Source organism: Gymnodraco acuticeps, unplaced genomic scaffold (genome assembly GCF_902827175.1).
Source record: "Gymnodraco acuticeps unplaced genomic scaffold, fGymAcu1.1, whole genome shotgun sequence".
Taxonomy (NCBI): domain Eukaryota; kingdom Metazoa; phylum Chordata; class Actinopteri; order Perciformes; family Bathydraconidae; genus Gymnodraco; species Gymnodraco acuticeps.
This window is the reverse complement of record NW_022990358.1, coordinates 1,866,264-1,893,550: the sequence shown is the minus strand read 5'-3', so window position 1 is coordinate 1,893,550 and position 27,287 is coordinate 1,866,264. Positions and strand designations below refer to the sequence as shown.

The 27,287-nt window shown below is 45.0% G+C and overlaps 1 protein-coding gene across 2 annotated transcripts; it reads left to right on the top strand.

The window, feature by feature from the left end:
• The first annotated feature begins 676 nt into the window (after window positions 1-676).
• LOC117551314 (eosinophil peroxidase-like) lies at window positions 677-26,831 on the top strand. Of its 2 annotated transcripts, none has more exons than XM_034224145.1 (12): window positions 677-740; window positions 830-917; window positions 1,102-1,277; window positions 17,460-17,592; window positions 17,922-18,051; window positions 18,138-18,344; window positions 18,435-18,798; window positions 25,169-25,329; window positions 25,418-25,676; window positions 25,763-25,933; window positions 26,030-26,267; window positions 26,576-26,831. In XM_034224145.1, the coding sequence occupies exons 1-12, from the start codon at window positions 677-679 to the stop codon at window positions 26,787-26,789; spliced, it is 2,205 nt and encodes a 734-aa protein (XP_034080036.1). In that variant the 3' UTR covers window positions 26,790-26,831. The 2 variants fall into 2 exon arrangements, with proteins under 2 accessions (XP_034080036.1, XP_034080037.1); XM_034224146.1 differs by having other exon boundaries at window positions 677-744; window positions 846-917; window positions 26,576-26,830.
• The last annotated feature ends 456 nt before the right edge of the window (window positions 26,832-27,287 follow it).

Sequence of the window (27,287 nt, the reverse complement as noted above, 5' to 3'; positions counted from 1 at the left end):
ATGTAAGGGGAATTATTCCCTGGCAGTAACACTGAGGGCCATCAGCCAATGGCAACAGTAAACAAGCGATATAAAGAAAACTGTCAAAGTGCTGCTAATATATATATTTTTAAATGTGGGATACAAAATATTTCTCCAGTAAAAAAAAAGACAAAAATGTGCCCACAGAATGTCCAAAAGTAGAAAAGTTTTATTTTTTAAAATGGTATAAAAATGCTTTAAAAACAAAAAACAATGAAAATAAGAAAATAATGTATTCAACAGCTTACTTACTTACCTTCCCACTTAAAATACTGTAAATGGTAGTATAATAATGCAGTTACTTATTAAACATTACAGTTTTCACATAAGTTGACCAAAAACAATAACTGATAAGGGTAAAGGGTTTGCTGCAACACGGAGAGAAGGAAGAAGGAACTGCATTTTACGGACATTATCTTCACTTAATCAGCTCGGGGGCGAGGCATCGAGGCCGCACGCTGAGTATAAGAAGGAAACAGCATCACACACTCCACATTTTCAAGAGCAACTCAAATCTTCACAGGAGTCTTCACAGACACAGGCAAGAACATTTGTGTTTTATTGGGATGTTTTGATATTTTGGTGTAACATTATGCTAAAACATAGCAACTTTAGATTTAGTTTTGTATTGACTTTTTCTTATTTTTTATTAGAGATGCTTCTCTCTGCCCTTCTTGTGCTGGGCGTCTGCCTGATTCCTGCTCACTCCAAACCAGCAGGTAAGCTACACTGTTTAAATTCTCTATTTGTGTAACATTACTGGTTAATTCCAAATGATTGCGATATTTGACAAATGTGTTCTTTGCAGGGGAACAACTCTGCAGTCCTCTTCTTCAAACCTGTTTTGAGGAGGCAAAGAAAATTGTTGACGATGCTTACAAGTACTCAAGAGAAGAGTGAGTTCATTTTAAAATAGTAATTTATATTTTAATATAATTCTGCGATCATGTACACTAAAGAGTTTTTAATTTGCATGCAAGCCATTTATTGCATTATTTCAGAAAAATGTATGGAAAAAGTTACGATTCTCCCAAAAAATAACACAATTTTGTTTGATTTTGTGACTTTTTCTCCTCCTAGGAGTCTGAGACGGGTCCGTAAAGAGGTGGTGCATCCTCACGATGCTCTCCGCCTGCTGAAGCAGCCTCGCGGTGGAACCCGCTCAGCTGTGAGATCTGCAGACTACATGGCACAAACCCTCTGCCTGCTACAGGAGAGGGTGCATCATGTGCACAAACGCTCATTCAACGTGACAGGTCAGACATGTGGCATGAAACAAAAATAACTCCTGTGTCAGGGAATCATTTGCTTAGGTATTCAACCTTCGACCCAGTTCATCGTTTTCTCTCTTTACTGTCTCCTTTCCATGGCATAGTTCTACGGCCTTGGGTATTGCTGCTATCTCTTAAGGAGGGGCAGCTTGGGCGCATTGTTGTTGCCAGTCTATGACAGAGCACAAGCCGCCATAAGGTAGATTACTGTTCAGGGACGTAGGTTGCCTGGCGCACATTCTTTTCTATGGACGGGAGCTTAGATTCAGGGTCCATAATTGTTTCGTCTCACTGATAAAGAATGTTGATTATTACACTCCGAATTAGTTAAAACCTCGAGCTACAGAAAGAGTTCTTCAGAATTGGTTTGGCAACCGCTGTGTCCAGTGCTTGAATTGGAATGAAAAAGGTGCCAGTACTCTAAAATCAGCTACTTTTTCAAGTCAATTTTATATATACAGCCCACAAACAAGAATTTGGCTACTATAATGCTGGTGGGTTTGTCTCTTTACTACTGTATATTTTAGAAAGGTTCACTGTACTTAACATTTTTTATGATAGGCAGCGGATATGGCTAAAGCTCAGTAAGGTCAATATTAACTGAAAATATAGCAATCAAAGTCTAGATCTTCTGCTGAAGACACATGAAGCAGAGACCTTTCAAGTGAGAGCCCCTCTGGTGGTGTTCAACATTAATGACAAGGAAACAAAGCTCTGGTCAGAAGCATTTTTTATAAAAAGCTTTAACAAAATTAAGTATTTCTGTACATTTTGAATGCAATCTAACTTTCCAACTCAGAAAAGGAAAAAGTGCCAAAAGTCTTCTCACATGGCTGAGCTGCTTTGCAATATACTTCACCACTGAAGAATACAAATATGTATAAAGTAAACTATGATGCAATCTAACTTTCCAACTCAGAAAAATGATAAAGAGCATGAACAAAGAACATGTAAAAACAAATGCAAAATTTGCACAATCTAAAATGAGAAACTGTAACTGCAAGTAACAAAGTCTGAGCCATGGTAAAGAGTTACATTGAACACCAAGCTGATCAGATAACTCCCTGGTTGGTCTGAAGTCCTTCTATCTCCAGGATCTGTACAAATCGGCACATTATGCCAAAAGTCTTCTCACTGGGTGAGCTGCTTTGCAATATACTTCACATTGTTAGAAAAGGCTCCAGAAGGCCTTGGGGACATCAGTATCAGGGGCTGGAGCTGGACAGGCTCTTTCATCAGCACTTCTCCTTCCCTTTGCCAGCCAGGACCTCACATACTGTTCCGGATTGAACTGTCCTAGTGATGGTCCATTACATTTAATGAAAACCAGGCTGGACAGTCGGCTGACAGAGAGAGCATTCCTTTTTGCAGTAAGGATATCGTTCATGCAGCTGAATGCCCGCTCACACTCACTAGTGGAGACAGCGATGGTTCGGACTGCTTTCAGTAGAGGCTCCATGGCAGCAGGTGTACGGGATGCCCTGGTTTCCTTGTATTCGCGAAAGCCCTGAACAGTCTCTCTTCTGTCCACTTTCAGCACTTCGCACAAACGTAGCACCTCTACGTCCCCATACTGTACGTCTAACTCCTCTTCAGGCCAACTTCCAGGATGGATAACTTTCATGTCCTGGATTAGCTGATTGTCCCGGGCCTCCCGGCCATGTAATGGGATTTCTCTTGTGCTGACATGAGAGGAGGTTGTGGAAGTCATTCTGTGTCCTCAGATTCTCTACCATACTGCGGAAAAACTGACCTGCATGAATCTGTACAAGCCTGCCATTCTCACGCAGGGCAACACCCTTGAAGGACTTCTCAGCTAGAGCTGTATGAACTGTAGTCATGTGTGGGCCAGGCATGGTGACCATGGATTCAAAAACTCGTATTTCTCGAGTTAAGAGCCTATCTGCTGTAGGCAGTGTCATCTCTCTTTTTTGGAGTTGCCGAGAAAGGTCGCTGAGCTCTGTGAGCGCATCGTACATCAGTCTCAGATTGCTGACAAACGTTGCAGATGTGAGCACATCATCCAGGCCCTTGTACTTTGCTCTGTCTCTGGAATCCCTGCTCGTGTCGTTTGCAGCATTTGTGAAGTGATCATGAAGCACTCGGTAGTTTTCCCAGACTGCTCTGATGCTCCTTTCACTTGAAGCCACCCAGCGGATGGACAAAACACGCCCTATCACCAGGAGACGCTGTCCGACTGCTTGCGCACACTGCGCTAACTGCCTCTGATTTTTGGGGGAGGCATGGAACAAGGAATAGAGTTTGTCAAAAAAGATCTGGAAATGATTGAGCCCTGAGACCTCCTTGACCACATCCCCAACTGCCAGCTCTAGACGATGATTGGAGCAGTGCCACACAAACAGGCTTGGGAATTTACTACACAACTGGGTAGCAACGCCTGTTCTCTTCCCTAGCATGACTGAAGCCCCATCACATGCAAAAGAAACGAAACACTGACCTAAAAAGTCCTCGTTAAAATCTCTTCCAAGACACTCCATTAACGCCTTTGTGATGTCATCAGCCGTTGTTCCATCCAACTCGATCAGCTCCCAAAAAAACGTTTCGGGCTCAGCATCAGCTAATGCTGAGCGTAGACACACAACAAGCACCGTTTTTACCACTAATAGTGGTAGATTCATCGACCAAAACACAGAGTTTTCTTTGGTTTTCTGTAATGTCTTTTGCCATTTTTTTCTTCAGCTCATGAGCTATGTGGTCGATGATTTCGCCACAGGTTTTATTGGAGTGCAAAACCCTGCCCACGTTCAGCCCATTCAGTTTCTGTACATTCAAATCAATTGGCATGTCTGTGAATGGCCGGCTATGTTTGCCAATTTTATATGCCGTTCGAAAAACTCTGATAGTGGTGTCTAATTCAGATTTATGCATAGACTGCACTTGATGTTGAATAGTTTCACGTGAAGCAGATGTAAGGATGTCAGCAGCTTTTACATGGGCTTGTGATTCTTTATGTTCTTTTTTCCTCCTTATCTTTCTTACAGTGCAGACGCTTTTCTGCTTGCTCTTGCCTCTGCTTACTTTTTATGCTGATTTTCCTATTCTTATTCTCTGAAAACTTCGAGCAGCGGCTCCTGGACATTAACTTATCACTGGGACAGTTCATCTTCGTAAATAGACGGAGGGTTTCAGCCATATTTCAAAATTTTTACGACGACGTCAGTCTTACAATAGCGTGGCCTAGCAACAGCTAAAGCCTGGTAGGCTACTGCTATTTAGCTTAAGCTAGTTGGTAGCAAAATGCCTCCGTTCTCTACAGATGACTTCCAGAAACTTATACAGAGATGGCTGTGTTGGAAATGAAAATGCAACGGTTGGAAGTTAACGTGGAATTGAATGGACTATGTCGTGGGAATGACACGACTTTACCAGTGTTGCAAAGTAATGGAGAAGGGTATGCTAACTCACAGCTAGTTAGCAGCTACAAGGATTCCAAGGAACAGGAGGGCTGTGTACCGGGTAATAAATCTACAAGTGATAGTCCTCCCTGGAACTCTCTGGGTGCAAAGCCTAAGAGTAAATCACTTCCATGGGATTTGGGAGGACGGATAACAGGCAGAGCCCAGAGCTCCGAAATCTGTGATGCGACCGGCTGGCCTGCATTGTTATCACCCAGGAAGAGCGCCTCTTCAACCCCTATTCATACTAGGAAACAGCAGTGGACAGCTGCTAAAGGGAGAATTACAAACAATCCTCCTAAACCACCAAGTGTGCCAATCCAGAACAGATACGCTCCGCTGACCGAGAACCGGAGATCTGATGACCTGGATAACCTGTCCTCTTCACGCAGCAGGGTAAGGACCAATAGCTACTCTAAAAGTAAAAGGCTAGAGGGAAAGCTAACGACTGGGCCTGAAACTCTGATTGTGGGTGACTCTGCTGTAAGAGATGTAAAAGGTCTGTGTAATAAGAACAACACCAAAGTACTCTGTTTTCCCAAGGATGTGGTCTCTGACTTGGCTGAGAAGATCCTGCATATTGGGGCTGAACATCCGATTGTGAAGAATGTGGTACTGCACATTGGAACAAATGATGTTATGAAACAACAGTCAGAAGTGCTGAAAGAAGACTTTAAATGTTTGTTGGAAACTGCCAGCTCTCTAAATGCAGAGGTGTTCATCAGTGGCCCTCTACCGCCAGTCAGAAGAGGAGTGGAGAGATTCAGCAGATTGTTTGCACTGAACACCTGGCTTTCAACGGCCTGTACTGACCATTCTGTTCATTTTATTGACAATTTTAACTTTTTCTGGGATCGCAGACATCTTTTCAAGGCAAATGGAGTTTGCCTGAACAAGTCAGGAGTGAAATTGTTTATCTCTAACATATTCAACTGCCTGCGTCATCAATCTGTTCCCTCTGCCAAGGACAAGCGGCAAGAGGAATCAAAACACGAGAAAGACACAACACATCACGCAGAAAACCCTGAAGAATTATCACTGCACCCGCCTGAGGAATGTTCTGATTATGGGAGACATATGAGACACATGGAGGAGTCTCCACTGCCCCCCCCCCCTGTCAACGCCTTTGAGGATACTCCGTTCACCCTTTCACCCTCGCCCACCCTCCTGGAGATCGATGAACACACAAAGGAGATACAGAGGGTTGGCACCGATTCCTTCCTGGAGTTCAAAGACCAAACGAAGGCGATACGCAGGGCTGGCACCATGTCCTTTACCCCCGCTCCTCAACGACGCCCACCAAATCACCGCGGAGACGCGCACCATCTCCCCCGTCCTCATCACCGCGCCTACGTCAACCACCTCCCCCCCCTGGCAGCATGTCCTCTACCCCCGCACCATCTAGCCCGTCTCCATCACCGTGCCTACGTCGACCACCTCCCCTCCCTTCGAGGGGGCTTCTGCAGTCTCCGAAGCCTGATAAGGATGTGTGTGTACAAAACACAACAAACTCTTACTGATATGTGATGGGTCCAGGCTCAAGGGCGTATGGCACTCTCAACTCTTTCCAGGACATGTCGGGGCCCTGCCTGCCAGTAGCTTTGCCGATATCTGTGTTGATAGGTAATAGATTAAGAGCGGTGAATCATAGAAACAGGAAGCGCTCAAACGTTTGTGTGAGTGTATCTAATTTAGCAGTGATTCCATGTCAGCCACAGCTTGTTACAAAAAACATGACTGATAGTGTGTTTAACAAACTTAAACTAGCTTTATTAAATGTCAGGTCTTTGGCAGGAAAAACATTTTAATCAATGATTTAATCACTGAGCACAATCTCGATTTTATGTTTTTAACAGAAACTTGGATTGAACAAAATAACAGTGCAGCTGTTCTTATCGAATCAACCCCTCCCAACTTTAGTTTTATGAGTCAGGAAAGAATGCATAAGAAAGGGGGTGGAGTTGCTATTCTGTTCAATGATTCCCTTCAATGCAGGAAGACATCGTATGGAAACTTTGATTCTTTTGAATATGTGGCCCTTCGGCTGAAATGCTCCTCTCGAGCTCTGTTCCTAAATATCTATAGACCACCCAAATACTGTGCAAGCTTTCTTGATGACTTTACTGAACTGCTGTCTATAGTGTGTATTGACTTTGACCGTCTAGTCATTGTTGGTGATTTTAACATCCATGTTGACAACCCCCAGGACAGAGGGGCTAAAGAACTGTTTTGTGTTCTTGATAGCTATGGGACTGACTCAGCATGTGACGGAGCCCACGCACAATAAGGGGCACACTCTGGACTTAATTATCTCAAAGGGTCTGAATATCTCTAAGGTTGTGGTGACTGATGTTGCACTCTCTGACCATTCCTGTGTTTTCTTTGAGAGCTCTATTTCTGTTCACAAAAATGTTCAAAAAGAGGTAACCACAAAGCGATATTTAACTGAAAATACTAGGGAAATGTTTACTCAAAATTTCTCTTCCACACTTGCCCCTGCCAACATCTCAGTAAATGAGCTAGTAGATCATTTTAATTCAAAAATTAAAAATGTTATAGATGCCATTGCTCCAACTAAGGTAAAGGAAGTGTCTGGCAAGAAAATATCTCCATGGAGAAATGCCATGACCGTGAAAACAGAAAAAAGAGAATGTCGAAAAGCTGAACGCAGGTGGCGAAAAACAAATCTCCAGGTTCACTTTGAAATCTATAAGAGAGACTTGGCCTTTATAATTTGGAATTGAAAAACGCACGACAATCGTTCTTCTCTGACATCATTACCAAAAACAAAAACAACGCACGTGCCTTGTTTGCTACCGTCGACAGACTAACTAACCCCCCAGTGTCAGTAGCCTCTGAATTTCTATCCACCAGGGCGTGCAATGATTTTGCCTCCTTTTTCACTGACAAAATTCAGAAAATCAGACAAGCAGTCAGTGCCTCTGCATCAGGAACAGCAAATGTGTTGTCCCTATCTCCACTTAACATCAATTCAGACATCATGACACAATTCCATCAGATTAATGATAAAAACCTAGAGGACATTATTCAACTTCTGAAATCCTCCTCTTGCTGCCTTGATATTATTCCAACAGGATTTTTCAAAGATGTTTTGCCTTGCATGGCCTCAGATCTACTTCATATAGTAAACAAATCTCTTCACTCAGGTATTTTTCCACAGGCCCTGAAAACTGCAGTCATTAAACCGCTCTTAAAAAAGAATAATCTAGATGCTTCAGTAATGAACAATTACAGGCCCATATCAAACCTCCCATTTCTAGGTAAAATCATTGAAAAAGTTGTTTTTCAACAGTTGAGTAATTTCTTGCATTTAAATAACTGTTTTGATGTGTTCCAGTCAGGCTTTCGTCCAAACCACAGCACTGAGACTGCTCTTGTAAAGGTCTTTAATGACATCCACTTAAACACAGACAGTGGCAGAACTTCAGTGTTAGTATTATTAGATCTCAGTGCTGCGTTTGACACTGTTGACCACAGCATATTACTAGACCGACTGGAGAACTGGGTGGGACTTTCGGAAACAGTTCTGAATTGGTTTGAATCCTACTTAAAGGACAGAAACAACTTTGTTTCTATAGGTAAATACACATCTGAGTTGACAAATATGACATGTGGGGTTCCTCAAGGCTCCATCTTGGGGCCTCTTCTCTTTAACATCTACATGCTACCACTGGCTCAGATAATGAAGAACAACAAAATAAGTTACCATAGCTATGCAGATGACACACAAATTTACGTAACAATTTCACCAGGAGACTATGCTCCAATTCAAACACTGAGTAAGTGCATTGAACAATCAATGACTGGATGTGTCAGAACTTTCTCCAATTAAACAAAGATAAAACTGAGGGTAATGGTTTTTGGAGCCAAGGCAGAACGTATAAAAGTTAGCGCTGAGCTTCAGTGTGCAATGTTCAAAACAACAGATAAAGCCAGAAATCTAGGTGTAGTCATGGACTCTGACCTGAGTTTCAACAGTCACATTAAAACTGTTACTAAATCAGCCTACTATCACCTAAAGAATATATCTAGGATTAAAAGACTAATGTCACAGCAGGATTTGGAAAAACTTGTCCATGCTTTTATCTTCAGTAGACTCGACTACTGCAATGGTGTCTTCACAGGTCTCACTAAAAAATCTATTAGGAAGCTGCAGCTAATTCAGAACGCTGCTGCTCGAGTCCTCACTAACACTAACAAAGTGGATCACATCACTCCAGTTCTGAAGTCTTTACACTGGCTTCCTGTGTGTCAAAGAATAGATTTCAAAATACTGCTGCTGGTTTATAAAGCACTGAATGGTTTAGGCCCAAAATACATTTCTGACCTCCTGCTAAATTATGAACCATCCAGATCTCTCAGGTCTTCAGGGACTGGTCAGCTTTCTGTCCCCAGAGTCAGAACTAAACATGGTAAAGCAGCGTTCAGTTATTATGCTCCAAATATCTGGAACAAACTCCCAGAAACCTGCAGGTCCGCTGCAACTCTTACTACTTTTAAATCCAGGCTGAAGACTTTTCTTTTTGTCGCTGCTTTTAATTGAACTATTCATATCTTAGACTGCACTGTAACTTTTATCCATGTAATTTTTCTTTTAATGTTTAATTGCACTGTAACTTTTATCCATGTATTTTTTCTTTTAATGTTTATTTTATTAGCTTTTCTTTTTAATGACTGATTTTAAATGCCATTTTCTTAATCTCTTTCATTTTTTGTAAAGCACTTTGAATTGCCTTGTGTTGGAAAGTGCTATATAAATAAACTTGCCTTGCCTTGCCTTGCCTTCTTTGATTTTTTTTCTCAGGCTAGCTTGTTGTTTGCCCTTGTCAACACCGAAATGAGACACTGCACACTCACCCCATTCAGTTGACAGTTTCAGTCCTTGTCCAGTGTGTATTCCCAAAGATTTGACATCTCTGCATATCCGACATCCTAGCTTCTTATCTTTAAGAAGGAGCCATGCATTGGTCTTGCAAAAATATTGCACCTGGTCCGTTGTCCAGCAGTCAGGTGCATCGCTTTGCCCGGTGTTGGTGGTGGCAGTTGAGCCAGCAGCAGCTAACTTTAGAGCCTCTGGAGGAGGCGGCGGAGCTAGTGCTAATGCTAATGCACTAGAACTTGGAGCAGGAGTATCAACCAAAGAAAGCTCCCCATCAGACACAATTTCCAACACAGGCACAGCATTCTCTGTATTTGAAGTTTCTTCCGGCGACAACCGCTGTCTTTTTGCACTTTTATTAATCCACGCTAACATTTTAGAAATGCTAATTTGTGACGTGACTTGCTTTCCTTCTCTCGGGGGCGTGCCTGCTCTGTTCTATCACTCTACATAGCCACCCACTGGGTGGGAGTTGCACTGCATAAACACAACACACGTGCATCTAGGTATGTAAATTGTAAAGCATTAAAACATGGTTTTACTAACAGTTTTCAGTATGTTGTTACTTCGGCATTATTATTATTATTATTTTGAAACGTGTATTACTATTAAATCACGGTCAAATAGGTTAATTTTGACATAGTCGTTTCCACCACAGTATTTACATGGAGAAGATAAGCCCCGCCCCCTCTCCAGCACGTTCTGTTTGAATGACAGGAGTAAACAGCTGACAGCCGCTGTGAAACTCCAGCGGTTAGAGCGATGAGAATGTCCGTTCGGCACCTCATGACGCATCTACTGAGTACCGGGCGGCTGTATATATATATATGGATGTATAATAAGAACGGCGGGAGAGTGTTGAGTACTGGCACGGTGCATGAGTACCGAAGTACCGCCAGCATGCCGGTACTGAGCAAGAAGTGCCGGTACTCCATGGGTCAGAACCAGAAGTGCCGGTACTGCGTACCGGTGAGTACCGGCCCAATTCCAGCACTGGCTGTGTCAACTCGTGACACACCACCTGTCTTGTGAATTCTCCGGCCGTAACCAGTGCTGGAATTGGGCCGGTACTCACCGGTACGCAGTACCGGCACTTCTGGTTCTGACCCATGGAGTACCGGCACTTCTTGCTCAGTACCGGCATGCTGGCGGTACTCCGGTACTCATGCACCGTGCCAGTACTCAACACTCTCCCGCCGTTCTTATTATACATCCATATATATATATACAGCCGCCCGGTACTCAGTAGATGCGTCATGAGGTGCCGAACGGACATTCTCATCGCTCTAACCGCTGGAGTTTCACAGCGGCTGTCAGCTGTTTACTCCTGTCATTCAAACAGAACGTGCTGGAGAGGGGGCGGGGCTTATCTTCTCCATGTAAATACTGTGGTGGAAACGACTATGTCAAAATTAACCTATTTGACCGTGATTTAATAGTAATACACGTTTCAAAATAATAATAATAATAATAATGCCGAAGTAACAACATACTGAAAACTGTTAGTAAAACCATGTTTTAATGCTTTACAAATTACATACCTAGATGCACGTGTGTTGTGTTTATGCAGTGCAACTCCCACCCAGTGGGTGGCTATGTAGAGTGATAGAACAGAGCAGGCACGCCCCCGAGAGAAGGAAAGCAAGTCACGTCACAAATTAGCATTTCTAAAATGTTAGCGTGGATTAATAAAAGTGCAAAAAGACAGCGGTTGTCGCCGGAAGAAACTTCAAATACAGAGAATGCTGTGCCTGTGTTGGAAATTGTGTCTGATGGGGAGCTTTCTTTGGTTGATCCTCCTGCTCCAAGTTCTAGTGCATTAGCATTAGCACTAGCTCCGCCGCCTCCTCCAGAGCCTCTAACGTTAGCTGCTGCTGGCTCAACTGCCACCACCAACACCGGGCAAAGCGATGCACCTGACTGCTGGACAACGGACCAGGTGCAATATTTTTGCAAGACCAATGCATGGCTCCTTCTTAAAGATAAGAAGCTAGGATGTCGGATATGCAGAGATGTCAAATCTTTGGGAATACACACTGGACAAGGACTGAAACTGTCAACTGAATGGGGTGAGTGTGCAGTGTCTCATTTCGGTGTTGACAAGGGCAAACAACAAGCTAGCCTGAGAAAAAAAATCAAAGAACATAAAGAATCACAAGCCTATGTAAAAGCTGCTGACATCCTTACATCTGCTTCACGTGAAACTATTCAACATCAAGTGCAGTCTATGCATAAATCTGAATTAGACACCACTATCAGAGTTTTTCGAACGGCATATAAAATTGGCAAACATAGCCGGCCATTCACAGACATGCCAATTGATTTGAATGTACAGAAACTGAATGGGCTGAACGTGGGCAGGGTTTTGCACTCCAATAAAACCTGTGGCGAAATCATCGACCACATAGCTCATGAGCTGAAGAAAAAAATGGCAAAAGACATTACAGAAAACCAAAGAAAACTCTGTGTTTTGGTCGATGAATCTACCACTATTAGTGGTAAAACGGTGCTTGTTGTGTGTCTACGCTCAGCATTAGCTGATGCTGAGCCCGAAACGTTTTTTTTGGGAGCTGATCGAGTTGGATGGAACAACGGCTGATGACATCACAAAGGCGTTAATGGAGTGTCTTGGAAGAGATTTTAACGAGGACTTTTTAGGTCAGTGTTTCGTTTCTTTTGCATGTGATGGGGCTTCAGTCATGCTAGGGAAGAGAACAGGCGTTGCTACCCAGTTGTGTAGTAAATTCCCAAGCCTGTTTGTGTGGCACTGCTCCAATCATCGTCTAGAGCTGGCAGTTGGGGATGTGGTCAAGGAGGTCTCAGGGCTCAATCATTTCCAGATCTTTTTTGACAAACTCTATTCTTTGTTCCATGCCTCCCCCAAAAATCAGAGGCAGTTAGCGCAGTGTGCGCAAGCAGTCGGACAGCGTCTCCTGGTTGATAGGGCGTGTTTTGTCCATCCGCTGGGTGGCTTCAAGTGAAAGGAGCGTCAGAGCAGTCTGGGAAAACTACCGAGTGCTTCATGATCACTTCACAAATGCTGCAAACGACACGAGCAGGGATTCCAGAGACAGAGCAAAGTACAAGGGCCTGGATGATGTGCTCACATCTGCAACGTTTGTCAGCAATCTGGGACTGATGTACGATGCGCTCACAGAGCTCAGCGACCTCTCTCGGCAACTCCAAAAAAGAGAGATGACACTGCCTACAGCAGATAGGCTCTTAACTCGAGAAATACGAGTTTTTGAATCCATGGTCACCATGCCTGGCCCACACATGACTACAGTTCATACAGCTCTAGCTGAGAAGTCCTTCAAGGGTGTTGCCCTGCGTGAGAATGGCAGGCTTGTACAGATTCATGCAGGTCAGTTTTTCCGCAGTATGGTAGAGAATCTGAGACACAGAATGACTTCCACAACCTCCTCTCATGTCAGCACAAGAGAAATCCCATTACATGGCCGGGAGGCCCGGGACAATCAGCTAATCCAGGACATGAAAGTTATCCATCCTGGAAGTTGGCCTGAAGAGGAGTTAGACGTACAGTATGGGGACGTAGAGGTGCTACGTTTGTGCGAAGTGCTGAAAGTGGACAGAAGAGAGACTGTTCAGGGCTTTCGCGAATACAAGGAAACCAGGGCATCCCGTACACCTGCTGCCATGGAGCCTCTACTGAAAGCAGTCCGAACCATCGCTGTCTCCACTAGTGAGTGTGAGCGGGCATTCAGCTGCATGAACGATATCCTTACTGCAAAAAGGAATGCTCTCTCTGTCAGCCGACTGTCCAGCCTGGTTTTCATTAAATGTAATGGACCATCACTAGGACAGTTCAATCCGGAACAGTATGTGAGGTCCTGGCTGGCAAAGGGAAGGAGAAGTGCTGATGAAAGAGCCTGTCCAGCTCCAGCCCCTGATACTGATGTCCCCATGGCCTTCTGGAGCCTTTTCTAACAATGTGAAGTATATTGCAAAGCAGCTCACCCAGTGAGAAGACTTTTGGCATAATGTGCCGATTTGTACAGATCCTGGAGATAGAAGGACTTCAGACCAACCAGGGAGTTATCTGATCAGCTTGGTGTTCAATGTAACTCTTTACCATGGCTCAGACTTTGTTACTTGCAGTTACAGTTTCTCATTTTAGATTGTGCAAATTTTGCATTTGTTTTTACATGTTCTTTGTTCATGCTCTTTATCATTTTTCTGAGTTGGAAAGTTAGATTGCATCATAGTTTACTTTATACATATTTGTATTCTTCAGTGGTGAAGTATATTGCAAAGCAGCTCAGCTATGTGAGAAGACTTTTGGCACTTTTTCGTTTTTCGTTTTCTGAGTTGGAAAGTTAGATTGCATTCAAAATGTACAGAAATACTTAATTTTGTTAAAGCTTTTTATAAAAAATGCTTCTGACCAGAGCTTTGTTTCCTTGTCATTAATGTTGAACACCACCAGAGGGGCTCTCACCTGAAAGGTCTCTGCTTCATGTGTCTTCAGCAGAAGATCTAGACTTTGATTGCTATATTTTCAGTTAATATTGACCTTACTAAGCTTTAGCCATATCCGCTGCCTATCATAACAAATTTTAAGTACAGTGAACCTTTCTAAAATATACAGTAGTAAAGAGACAAACCCACCAGCATTATAGTAGCCAAATTCTTGTTTGTGGGCTGTATATATAAAATTGACTTGAAAAAGTTGCTGATTTTAGAGTACTGGCACCTTTTTCATTCCAATTCAAGCACTGGCCGTAACTCCAAATAAACCATCAGTGTTTTCCATCAAAGCTCCAGCTCTCCTCGGATCTCTCTGAGTCCTGTTATCCAGCTCCATATTAGACGATGACTCCCACCCTCTGCACTCAGAATTCAAGCTTCTTCCTTCGGGCCGGAGGTTACTTGTCCCAAGGAGTAGAACGAAGCGGTATAAAAACAGTTTTATCCCAGCAGCTATTGCACACATTAACACATCATAGGAGCGTCACACAGATGCCTATTTTTATTTATTTATTTAATTGTGAATTTTGAAGGTCCATGTTTGTACTAGTGTTTTCCTTCTTAAAATGTTTTTTTAAATATTTTGAGATTTGGTTGAGCAGGGTATACTTGTACTTTTACTAGTCCTTTATTAGAGATGTGTCTGTTGTTTGTGTTTATTTTTAGTGTCAGGATGGAACCCTTGTCTTTTTCTCTGCAAACAGAATATACCTAGGCTACGGGTACAAATAAATAACCTGACCTGTTTCCAATTGCTTCAGAAGATACAGAGATCACATTGTTTTCTCACAACTTTTCCTGATTTCTGAGGTTTACCATTTTGTAATATAGGCACGGAGCATTTCAAGGCTGCAATTATGAACCAGACCAATCCAGTCTCACATCTAAACGTGTAATAACTGCGTTGGTCCACAACTTGGGATGTAGTATTTCTACAAAAACGCCTCTGAAATTGTAGGATCCCTATGTTTTTTTTCACCATTCATTTCCAATGGCTGGTGTCTATGTCACGTGATCTTCAAATTTCTCTCCGCATAAAAAAAAAAACATGGCCGACCTTCGTTTTATTCTCGGTGTAAAAGGCCTATTTTAAAGTTAGTTTGGCCATTAAAATGCCTTTTGATGTCATTTGATGCGAGAAATATGAGTTGTTATTTCAGATTATGTGTGCAGTGGATGCATATGATCTTTAGTTTGCTAGTTATTACAAAGAGTACTTCAGGAAATTGTGTACATACAACGTGTTCATTGTTACCAAGGTGGTTGCTAGGGACGCTGCTATCGCTATTATTTCTGTTATGTTGTGTAACTGTTTAATGGTGTTATCTTTATTGCTACCCCCTTCCCCGTCAATGTATAGTGTTGGTCCACAGCGCAAACTTATTAGTTTAACTAAATCCGCATCTATAATTGTGGCAGAGATACGTTATTTTCCCCTGTGCAATTCTCCAACCCAGTCTCACATCTCACATCTCACATCACAAGCAATACCGGAAACAGATGTACAATGTAAAATATTACCATGATTTCACAATATTTAGCTGTAATATTTTACAATAAATTACTGTTTTACCACTTTACAGTCTTTACTTGTGATGTTCACAATATAATACTGTAATTTTGAATTTCACAGTAAAATCAATGCAGGCACAGTTAATTACTGTGAATGTACAGGATACATGATTACCAGGATTTTCCAACATGTTACAGTATTATTTCACAGTACAATACTGTATTCAGACCATCCTCTGTGATAACACAACACATTAAGTGATTGTCTTGCTTTTATCGCTCTTGCTTGGCTTTAAATACAAATTTATTTATTTGGTACAGGTTTTACTTAAATTGAAAGGGGCACCGCTGCATGTGCCTTAAAATAAACTATGCAACATATAAATCTATGTAAAATTGAAATTGTTGTCTTCATGGCTTATTGTTTTCAGGTGCTTCCTGGGCATTAATCTTGAGACGGGCTCGAAAGCCAAAAAGATATGGCAATTTAAACCCCCATGTCAGCACATTCTTCAGAAAATTGTTGACTTCGAGTGGATGTCTGTGTAGACATGTGCTCCCCTCCTTGTTTTCTTTTCTGTCTCCCTGCTGCGCAGGTGCACCTGGTCTGCCCCTGGCTCCGCCTCTGCCCAGGTGTTCCAAAATCCACTCAGCCGTGTATATATAAAGAGAAGCTGGAGGAAAAGGATGTCTCGCCTATCCTAATGCCGGGAGACACTCTCCTTAGAATACCTCTTTGCCATTTTGAGCTGTAGGCCATATTTTTGCAGATGTGTTTATGTTTAGCCTGGAGGACCTGGTAGTCCAGTTTTCGCGGCTTTATTTTGTTTCCCATAGGGTTTATAATTGATTTCTGGTTGGGGGGGGAGCTCTGGGTCCTACGGCCCGTGGTGTGGCTGGCTCGGGTTCCCTCCTTCTGTTTGTTCCTTTTGGCCAGTCCTCCAGACCTCTTTTTGTTTTCCGTTTCGCTTGTGTGAGCAAACGGCTGATTATCAATAAATGCTCGTTACCAAGTACGGGTTATTGCATGTATTCTTTCATGTTGCGGGTCTCAGCACGAGCCACTACCGCGGAGTAGAGGTTGGGGCCGTAACTTGTCCAAGACACTGTGAAATGTACTTTGCACTTCAATGGAGTAATACAAAGTTAAAATGGGTATTTTCTTTGTTTTTCTTTGTTGATTGAGCTGATTGAATTGTGTAGTTATGGTAAAATCCCAGTTAAGTCAATACCACAGCTCTGTACTGCTATATCACAGTAATTCCATGGGCATGGCAACTGTAATGTCACAGTATTTAGTTGTACTTTTATTCTAATTTACTGTAAAATATCTACAGTAAATTACTGTGAAATATTTACAGTCAATTACTGTGAAATCCATGCAACTAATAGTAAGTAATTTACTGTTATTTTACAGCCAAACATTTTACAGTGTAGGCAAGATCCTCAGCTCGGTGATTGGATGGTTTAGCCGCAATGCACGTTGGGAGATGGTGTTTACTCTTCGTAATGACTAGCAAACTAAAGATCATGTGCATCCACTGCACACATAATCTGAAATAAAAACTCACATTTTAATGGCCAAACTAACCTTAAAATAGGCATTTTCCACCGAGATTAAACGAAGGTCGGCCATTTGTTTTTATGAGGAGAGAAATTTGAAGATCACGTAACATAGACGCCAGCCATTGGAAATGAATGGTGAAAAAAAACATAGGGATCCTACAATTTCAGAGGCGTTTTTGTAGAAATACTACGTCCCAAGTTGTGGACCAACGTAGTTATTACACGTTTAGATGTGAGACTGGGTTGACCAGACATGTGACTCTATTAAATATATATTTTGTACAGATTTGCTCTCTGAAGAGGACCTGAATAAGCTGTCAGAAATAACTGGATGTGCAAGACAAATCACTTTTCCTTCATGCCGCACAACACTAAACCTCAACAGGTATCGCACAGCCACCAGCGTCTGCAACAACATGTAAGAGAAACATAAATGTTTTTTGAAAAAATGCACTTTTTAATCTAAGAAGCATTTTCATTTATTTTGACTTCTGAAACACCATATTGGACAAAAATACATTGTCAATGTTTGTAAAAAGAAATTGTATTTTTCATTCCAAAAACCAATCTGTGTTGATTTAGTGGAAACTTACAAGGTCTATGAGAGCAATTGTGGCTTACATTTTAAGAGGAAATTATATTTACACCTAAACAATACACCTAAACATCTTGAGCCACAGGAGATGTGTAAACCTAGGATTTTTCAAGCAGCGTTTCCAAACATGACCATTTTCTATTTGCTTTTAGAAAAAACCCGCGCCTCGGATCCTCCAACACCCCTTTCGCCCGTTGGCTTCCTGCTGAGTATGACGACGCCATCTCCCAACCGAAGGGCTGGGACATAACTCGAAGATTCAACAACTTCTTGCTCCCACTGGTACAACCTCAAATCGCAAACACTCACCTTGATTAATATACGTAAATGCAGATTTTAATTAAAACCAAGTTGTCCTCCACCTTCAGGTGCGACAGGTGTCCAACAACATCCTGAGCACAACAGATGCGGGCGTGGTCATCGACCGAGAATACACTCACATGGTGACCATGTTTGGTCAATGGAGCGCCCACGATCTCACCTTCACGCCATTTTCCCCCAGCATCCGCTCCTTCAGCAACGGCATCAACTGTGACGAGAGCTGTGAGAAAACCGAGCCATGCATACCCATCCCGGTTGGTGTGAATGCTCAAAAATAAATATATACATGTTGTTTTCACTTAAAAGCTTCCAACCATAACTCTTGGACTCTTTCCTACAATCAGATTCCTCCCGGCGACCCCCGCTTGCCCACCGGCCGAAACAGCTGCATCCCTGCGTTCAGATCGGCCCCTGTTTGCGGTTCAGGATACTCCGCCTACAATTTTGGCGGGGAACCTAAAAAGAGAGAGCAGATCAACGGGGTGACGGCCTTCCTGGATCTGGGCCAGGTATACGGCTCTGAGGAGCAGCTCGCCAAGTCTCTCCGAGATCCCGACAGTGACGGTGGTTTGCTGCGCGTTAACACCGAGTTCAGAGACAACAGACGTGAGCTGCTGCCCTTCCACCCTATGCAGGCGAATATGTGCGCCACTCGCAGGAGGGTCACCAACGACACCAACGCCAGAGAGGTGCCCTGTTTCATCGCAGGTAAGTCTCTTCCTGTCACTAATGGCTCTAAAGGCGACATTTTAATGGCTTAATAGCTATTATAAACTACACTGAACAAAAATATAAATGCAACACTTTTGTTTTTGCTCCCATTTTTCATGAGATGAACTCAAAGATCTAAAACATTTTCTATATACACAAAATAACCATTTCTCTCAAATATTGTTCACAAATCTGAAAAAATCTGTGATAGTGAGCACTTCCCCTTTGCCGAGATAATCCATCCCACCTCACAGGTGTGGCATATCAAGATGCTGATTAGACAGCATGATTATTGCACAGGTGTGCCTTAGGCTGGCCACAATAAAAGGCCACTCTGAAATGTTCAGTTTTATCACACAGCACAATGCCACAGATGTCGCAAGTTTTGAGGGAGCGTGCAATTGGCATGCTGACAGCAGGAATATCCACCAGAGCTGTTGCCCGTGAATTAAATGTTCATTTCTCTACCAAAAGCCGTCTCCAAAGGCGTTTCAGAGAATTTGGCAGTACATCCAACCGGCCTCACAACCGCAGACCACGTGTAACCACACCACACCAGCCCAGGACCTCCACATCCAGCATGTTCACCTCCAAGATCGTCTGAGACCAGCCACTCGGACAGCTGCTGCAACAATCGGTTTGCATAACCAAAGAATTTCTGCACAAACTGTCAGAAACCGTCTCAGGGAAGCTCATCTGCATGTTCGTCGTCCTCATCGGGGTCTCGACCTGACTCCGGTTCGTCGTCGTAACCGACTTGAGTGGGCAAATGCTCACATTCGATGGCGTCTGGCACGTTGGAGAGGTGTTCTCTTCACGGATGAATCCCAGTTTTTACTGTTCAGGGCAGATGGCAGACAGCGTGTGTGGCGTCGTGTGGGTGAGCGGTTTTCTGATGTCAATGTTGTGAATCGAGTGGCCCATGGTGATGGTGGGGTTATGGTATGGGCAGGCGTATGTTATGGACGACGAACACAGGTGCATTTTATTGATGGCATTGTGAATGCACAGAGATACCGTGACGAGATCCTGAGGCCCATTGTTGTGCCATTCATCCACGACCATCACCTGATGTTGCAGCATGATAATGCACGGCCCCATGTTGCAAGGATCTGTACACAATTCCTGGAGGCTGAAAACATCCCAGTTCTTGCATGGCCAGCATACTCACCAGACATGTCACCCATTGAGCATGTTTGGGATGCTCTGGATCGGCGTATACGACAGCGTGTTCCAGTTCCTGCCAATATCCAGCAACTTCGCACAGCCATTGAAGAGGAGTGGACCAACATTCCACAGGCCACAATCAACAACCTGATCAACTCTATGCGAAGGAGATGTGTTGCACTGCATGAGGCAAATGGTGGTCACACCAGATACTGACTGGTTTTCGGACCCCCCCAGACCCCCCCAGACCCCCCCAATAAAGCAAAACTGCACGTTTCAGAGTGGCCTTTTATTGTGGCCAGCCTAAGGCACACCTGTGCAATAATCATGCTGTCTAATCAGCATCTTGATATGCCACACCTGTGAGGTGGGATGGATTATCTCGGCAAAGGAGAAGTGCTCACTATCAGAGATTTTTTCAGATTTGTGAACAATATTTGAGAGAAATTGTTATTTTGTGTATATAGAAAATGTCTTAGATCTTTGAGTTCATCTCATGAAAAATGGGAGCAAAAACAAAAGTGTTGCATTTATATTTTTGTTCAGTGTATATGTCATTAACATGTCATATAAATTCTTTTTTCGATACTTATATTGTAATGCAGATGTGTGTCTTATCTTGTAATTAAGTGTCCATATAAGTAAGTATATATAAATATACTGTATAACTTATAAGTATCTTGAAGACTTAAACAATTAAATATTCACTACAACAATGCATCATGTGTGCATTTAAATAATTTCTAGTATTAAAGAAAAAGAACATAGTGTCACAGTAGAGTGAAGGAAGCAGGACCCAAATGCAGATTAAACTGATAATACCTTTATTTCAAGGATAATGAAATAGAACTTGGACAGACAGAACACTCACCGGTGAACACAGTCAACAACAAAAGACGAACCGACAAAGACAGACAGAAAAACCAGAACTCAAATACACACAAGACTAATCACACAAACAAGACACAGGTAAGGAGGGAGGAGAAAACACAGGGGCCACAGGTGAACACAATCGGGTAATCAGACACACCAGGGAAACTAACGACAGGGAACCACAGACAGATCCAAACAAGACAAAACACAACGCAGACAGAAAACCAAAAACAGATCTAGACAAGACAAAACACCACAAAGACAGATCGTGACAGTACACCCCCTCAAGGGACGGATCCCAGACGTCCCAAAACAGGCCGGGCTCGAGGACGAGGCAGCGGCAGGAAGAGTCAGGGGGGCCGGGCTCACGGGCGAAGACCACGGCTCACAGAGGGCCGGGATCGAGGGCGAAGACCGCGGCTCTCAGGGGGCCGGGCTCAAGGGCGAAGACCACGTCTCACAGAGGGCCGGGATCGAGGGCAGAGACCGCGGCTCTCAGGGGGCCGGGCTCGAGGGCGAAGACCACGGCTCACAGAGGGCCGGGATCGAGGGCGAAGACCGCGGCTCTCAGGGGGCCGGGCTCGAGGGCGAAGACCAGAGAGCTCCGGAGGCCGGGCAGGAAGGCGCTGACGGGCCAGCGCCGGAGGCCGGGCAGGACCCGGTGTCGGCCGGACAGGAACCGGAGCTGGTGGGACAGGCCTCGGCAGGATCCCCCACGGAAGAGGACCAGGACACGGGATTGGCAGGACCCCCGGCGAGACAGAGGATGGCGGGGCCTCCAACGGGACAGGACAAAGGGTTGGCAGGACCCCCGGCAGGAGAGTAGACGGCGGGACCTCCAACGGGATAGGACATAGGGTTGGCAGGACCCCCGGCAGGAGAGTAGTCGGCGGGGCCTCCAACGAGACAGGACAAGGAGCTGGCAGGACCCCCGGCAGGAGAGTAGACGGCGGGACCTCCAACGGGACAGGACAAGGAGTTGGCAGGACCCCCGGCAGGAGAGTAGACGGCGGGACCTCCAACGGGACAGGACAAGGGGTTGGCAGGACCCCCGGCAGGAGAGTAGTCGGCGGGACCCCCAACGGGACAGGACATAGGGTTGGCAGGACCCCCGGCAGGAGAGTAGACGGCGGGACCTCCAACGGGACAGGACAAAGGGTTGGCAGGACCCCCGGCAGGAGAGTAGTCGGCGGGAGCACTAACGGCACAGGACAAAGGGTTGGCAGGACCCCCGGCAGGAGAGTAGTTGGCGGGACCTCCAACGAGACAGGACAAGGAGCTGGCAGGACCCCCGGCAGGAGAGTAGACGGCGGGACCTCCAACGAGACAGACATACGATTGGTAGGACCCCCGGCAGAGGAGTAGTCGACGGGACCTCCAACGGGACAGGACATGGAGTTGGCAGGACCCCCAGCGGAACCTCCAACGGACCAGGACATTGGGTAGGGACTTTAGACTGTGACTCGAGAGGGGACTCGAGAGGAGAACCAAGGGGGAACTCGAGAGGGGAACTAGAGAGGGGACTCGAGAGGGGACTAGAGAAGGGAACTTGCGAGGGGAACTAGAGGAGGGACTAAAGAGGGGACTAAAGGAGGGGACTAAAGGAGGGACTAAAGGAGGGAACTCGAGAGGGGACTCGAGAGGGGACTCGGGTAGGAACTTGAGAGGTGACTAGAGAGGGGACTCGAGAAGGCACTCGAGAGGGGACCTGAGAGGGAACTGGAGAGGGAACTGGAGAGGGAACTGGAGAGGAGACTCGAGAGGAGACTGGAGAGGGGACTGGAGAGGGGACTCGAGAGGGAACTGGAGAGGGAACTGGAGAGGGGACTCGAAAGGGGACTCGAGAGGGGACTCGAGAGGGGACCCGAGAGGGAACTCGAGAGGGGACTCGGGTAGGAACTGGAGAGGGGACTCGGGTAGGAACTTGAGAGGGGACTTGAGAGGGGACTTGTGTCGGTCGGTACGCCGACAGGACATGGGGAGCTGGCGTCGTCTGGGGAGCCAGCAGGAGACGAGGTGCTGGAGTCGGCCGGTACGCCGACAAGACTCGGGGAGCTGGCGTCGGCTGGGGAGCCAGCAGGAGACGAGGTGCTGGAGTCGGCCGGTACGCCGACAAGACTCGGGGAGCTGGTGTTGGCTGAAGAGCCAACAGGAGACGAGGTGCTGGAGTCGGCCGGTATGCCGACAAGACTCGGGGAGCTGGCGTCGGCTGGGGAGCCAGCAGGAGACGAGGTGCTGGAGTCGGGACCATGACTGCTGGAGCCGGTACTTGAGCCGGAACCATGGCTGGAACTGGGGCCGGAACCATGGCTGTATGGGCCAGCTCTGGTGCAGGGACCACGGTTGTAAGATCCAGTTCTGGAGCCTGAAACATGGCTGTAAGGTCCGGAGCTGAAGCCTGGATCATGGCTGTGTGGGCCGGTTTTGGAGCCGGAAACATGGCTGCTGGGGCCGGCACTGGAGCCGGATCCATGGCTGCTGGGCAAGGAACCGGAACACGGATCCATGGCTGTGTGGGGTGGTACTGGAGCACGGAACCATGGCTGCTGGGTCCGGCACTGGAGCCGGAACCATGGCTGCTGGGGCTCGGGCTGCTAGCCTGGCCTTGCGACGACTCCTCTTAGCAGCCTCCTGAATACTCCGTGGACCTCCATAAGCCTGACGAGTTCCGGAATACGACTCCTGGACAGGAGCAGGAACTGGGGCAGAAGCACGGGTTGACTTCAGGCGGAACCCACCAAGGCGTATGGTGCCAGGTTGGGAATTGGGAGACAGGGAGCTAGCATGCCTGGAATCACATGCTTGAAGGAAGTCTAAATCCAGTCAGGTAAAAACTCAACAAAACATGGTTTCTCTGCTGCCAACCGGAGCGCCTCTACCAGAGCGGCCCTCTTCTGCCGAACACTGGACGCTCCCTTCCACCAATCAAAGCAGCAAGCCAGATAGAAAGTTAAATGCTGTAATTCAACCTCCCATGGATCATCTGCTGGGTCCATTTTGTGGTCGGTTCGTTCTGTCACGGTAGAGCGAAGGAAGCAGGACCCAAATGCAGATTAAACTGATAATACCTTTATTTCAAGGATAATGAAATAGAACTTGGACAGACAGAACACTCACCGGTGAACACAGTCAACAACAAAAGACGAACCGACAAAGACCGACAGAAAAACCAGAACTCAAATACATACAAGACTAATCACACAAACAAGACACAGGTGAGGAGGGAGGAGAAAACACAGGGGCCACAGGTGAACACAATCGGGCAATCAGACACACCAGGCAAACTAACGACAGGGAACCACAGACAGATCCAAAAAAGACAAAACACAACGCAGACAGAAAACCAAAAACAGATCTAGACAAGACAAAACACCACAAAGACAGATCGTGACACATAGGCAAAGCAAGGCAAGGCAAGGCAAGTTTATTTATATAGCACTTTTCAACACAAGGCAATTCAAAGTGCTTTACAAAAAATGAAAGAGATTAAGAAGATGGCATTTAAAATCAGTCATTAAAAAGAAAAGCTAATAAAATAAACATTAAAAGAAAAAATACATGGATAAAAGTTACAGTGCTGTCAATTAAACATTAAAAGAAAAAAGTACATGGATAAAAGTTACAGTGCAGTCTAAGATATGAATAGTTCAATTAAAAGCAGCGACAAAAAGAAAAGTCTTCAGCCTGGATTTAAAAGTAGTCAGAGTTGTAGCGGACCTGCAGGTTTCTGGGAGTTTGTTCCAGATATTTGGAGCATAATAACTGAACGCTGCTTTACCATGTTTAGTTCTGACTCTGGGGACAGAAAGCTGACCAGTCCCTGAAGACCTGAGAGATCTGGATGGTTCATAATTTAGCAGGAGGTCAGAAATGTATTTTGGGCCTAAACCATTCAGTGCTTTATAAACCAGCAGCAGTATTTTGAAATCTATTCTTTGACACACAGGAAGCCAGTGTAAAGACTTCAGAACTGGAGTGATGTGATCCACTTTGTTAGTGTTAGTGAGGACTCGAGCAGCAGCGTTCTGAATTAGCTGCAGCTTCCTAATAGATTTTTTAGTGAGACCTGTGAAGACACCATTGCAGTAGTCGAGTCTACTGAAGATAACATAGATTGTTTTCACTATATTAAAGATATAATAACTGAGTTAAGAAAAATAGAAAGTAATTTATAGTAGAGGTAAATAAGCAAATGTTCCCTTTTTTAACCTCTTCATGCCTATGTGTGAAACTATTAGGACATGATGAATCATTTATAAAGCCAATATTTTTAAAGGACATACACTCCTCTGATCAACTATCTAATGGGTACATTTCTGTCTGTAAGGTGACGTCCGCGTTGACGAGAACATCGCTCTCACATCTATTCACACTCTGTTCATGCGTGAGCACAACCGCCTGGCCCGGCAGCTGAAGAGAATAAACCCGCAGTGGGACAGCGAGACGCTCTACCAGGAGGCCCGCAAAATCATGGGGGCTTACACACAGGTAGCAAAACCTGAGGGTCATTCATGATTATATATTCCTATCTTTACAACAAAATGTTTTACTGAAGATCGACCTCTGTCTCTCCCAGTTGTTTGTGTTCAGGGACTATCTGCCTCACATTGTGGGTCCTGAAGCAATGCATAGACAGCTTGGCCGTTACCCCGGCTACAATGCTAACGTGGACCCCGGCATCGCCAACGTCTTCGCTACAGCAGCTTTCCGCTTCGCCCACTTGGCCATCCAGCCAGTCGTATTCCGTCTGGATGATAACTACAGGGAGAACTCCCGCTTACCCAGCGTGCCTTTGTACGAGGCCTTCTTCACCCCCTGGAGGGTCGTCTTCGAGGGTGAGTTTTACAGAGAACAGTGGAGTAACTTATCAAATAGAAATGCAACTATAAGTCAACCCTAACTTCTATTTAAATATCTCCAGGGGGCATTGACCCCCTGCTCCGTGGGCTGGTTGGACGTCCTGCTAAGCTGAACACTCAGGATAACATGATGGTGGACGCTCTGAGGGAGCGCTTGTTCCAGTTTGTGATGCATCTGGCTTCGGATCTTGGTTCTCTTAACATGCAGAGGGGGCGTGACCACGGCTTGCCTGGTACATCCCTCACTTTGAATATCATCCTTCTCTGATGTTTCTTTCTTTCTTATTGTCCTCATCCACTATTTGCTTACCCGATGTTTTCTCCTCTAGGCTACAACGCCTGGCGCAAGTTATGTGGCCTGTCTCAGCCAGGGAACCAGGCAGAGCTCGCTCAGGTTTTGAACAACGCCGACCTGGCCCGTAAGCTGCTGCAGCTCTATGAGACCCCCGCCAACATCGACGTCTGGATGGGAGGCGTGGCGGAGCCGTTTGTCCGTGGCGGCCGCGTGGGGCCTCTGTTTGCCTGCCTCATCGCATCACAGTTCCAGAGGATCCGCCAGGGGGACAGGTCAGTGTCCATGTAACATGTGAATCACATTTAGTTCTGATTTCTAACAATCTACATGTATAGTGTCACAGGTTACAGTATTTTAGTTTTGTTGATGAACTGTTAAATTGTACATGTACTTACATTCTTTGCTATGTTGAGCATTAGATTTTTTCGAAATGTATACATGTAAAAAAAATGTGTCTGACATAATAAATTGTGTTATATATTTATACATTTTATATTAAATGTCAGATGCACAATCATGAAAATAAATGCTTTACAAACAAATGATCTGCTGACCGTAGTCTGTTGTTTGATATCATCAGGCTGTGGTACGAGAACCAGGGCGTGTTCTCCCCGGCTCAGAGAGCGGCTCTGTCCACCTCCACCATATCCAGGATCATCTGCGACAACACCGGCATCTCGTCTATCCCTACCGACGCCTTCAGCGTCATCTCAAATTATAACAGACTCATCTACTGCTCCAGCATCCGACGCAGGCTGAACCTGTCCGCCTGGAGCAGGCAATTTGGATGGTGATGGGGTCCACATAATTTATGTAGCCTACTGGTCACCAGGGGGCCGCAAATTCACTTGGAACATACACAAATTAGTAGTAGTGGCAGCTCAAGTTGCTTACTTTCATTACAGCAACGGTCTGCAAACATACTAAACATTGTGGTTTATCCCTGAATTCAGTGAAAAGATTGTCTTTCTCCCACTTATCTTGATTTTCCTCAGATACCTTTCTCTTGCTCATGCTGACATCCACAGAGGGCTGTGCTCATATGTGACCCGCTCTATCGGAAGTCGCAACGGCTCATTTAAAAATAAAAGTGGATTTGTGTAAAAAAATAGTTTTTCTGGGTTCGGGTGTTTTGTTTGATTTTAAATAAACAAAGTCTTGGCTTTCAGAATATGAAACTTTTATTGCCAACATTAAACGATAAATACATTTATGAAGCTTGTAAAGGGAAGATGGCAGGCACCTCTCACTCGCATTCTGCTCTTCCGCAGCGCCACCCCCTCCCTCCCGCT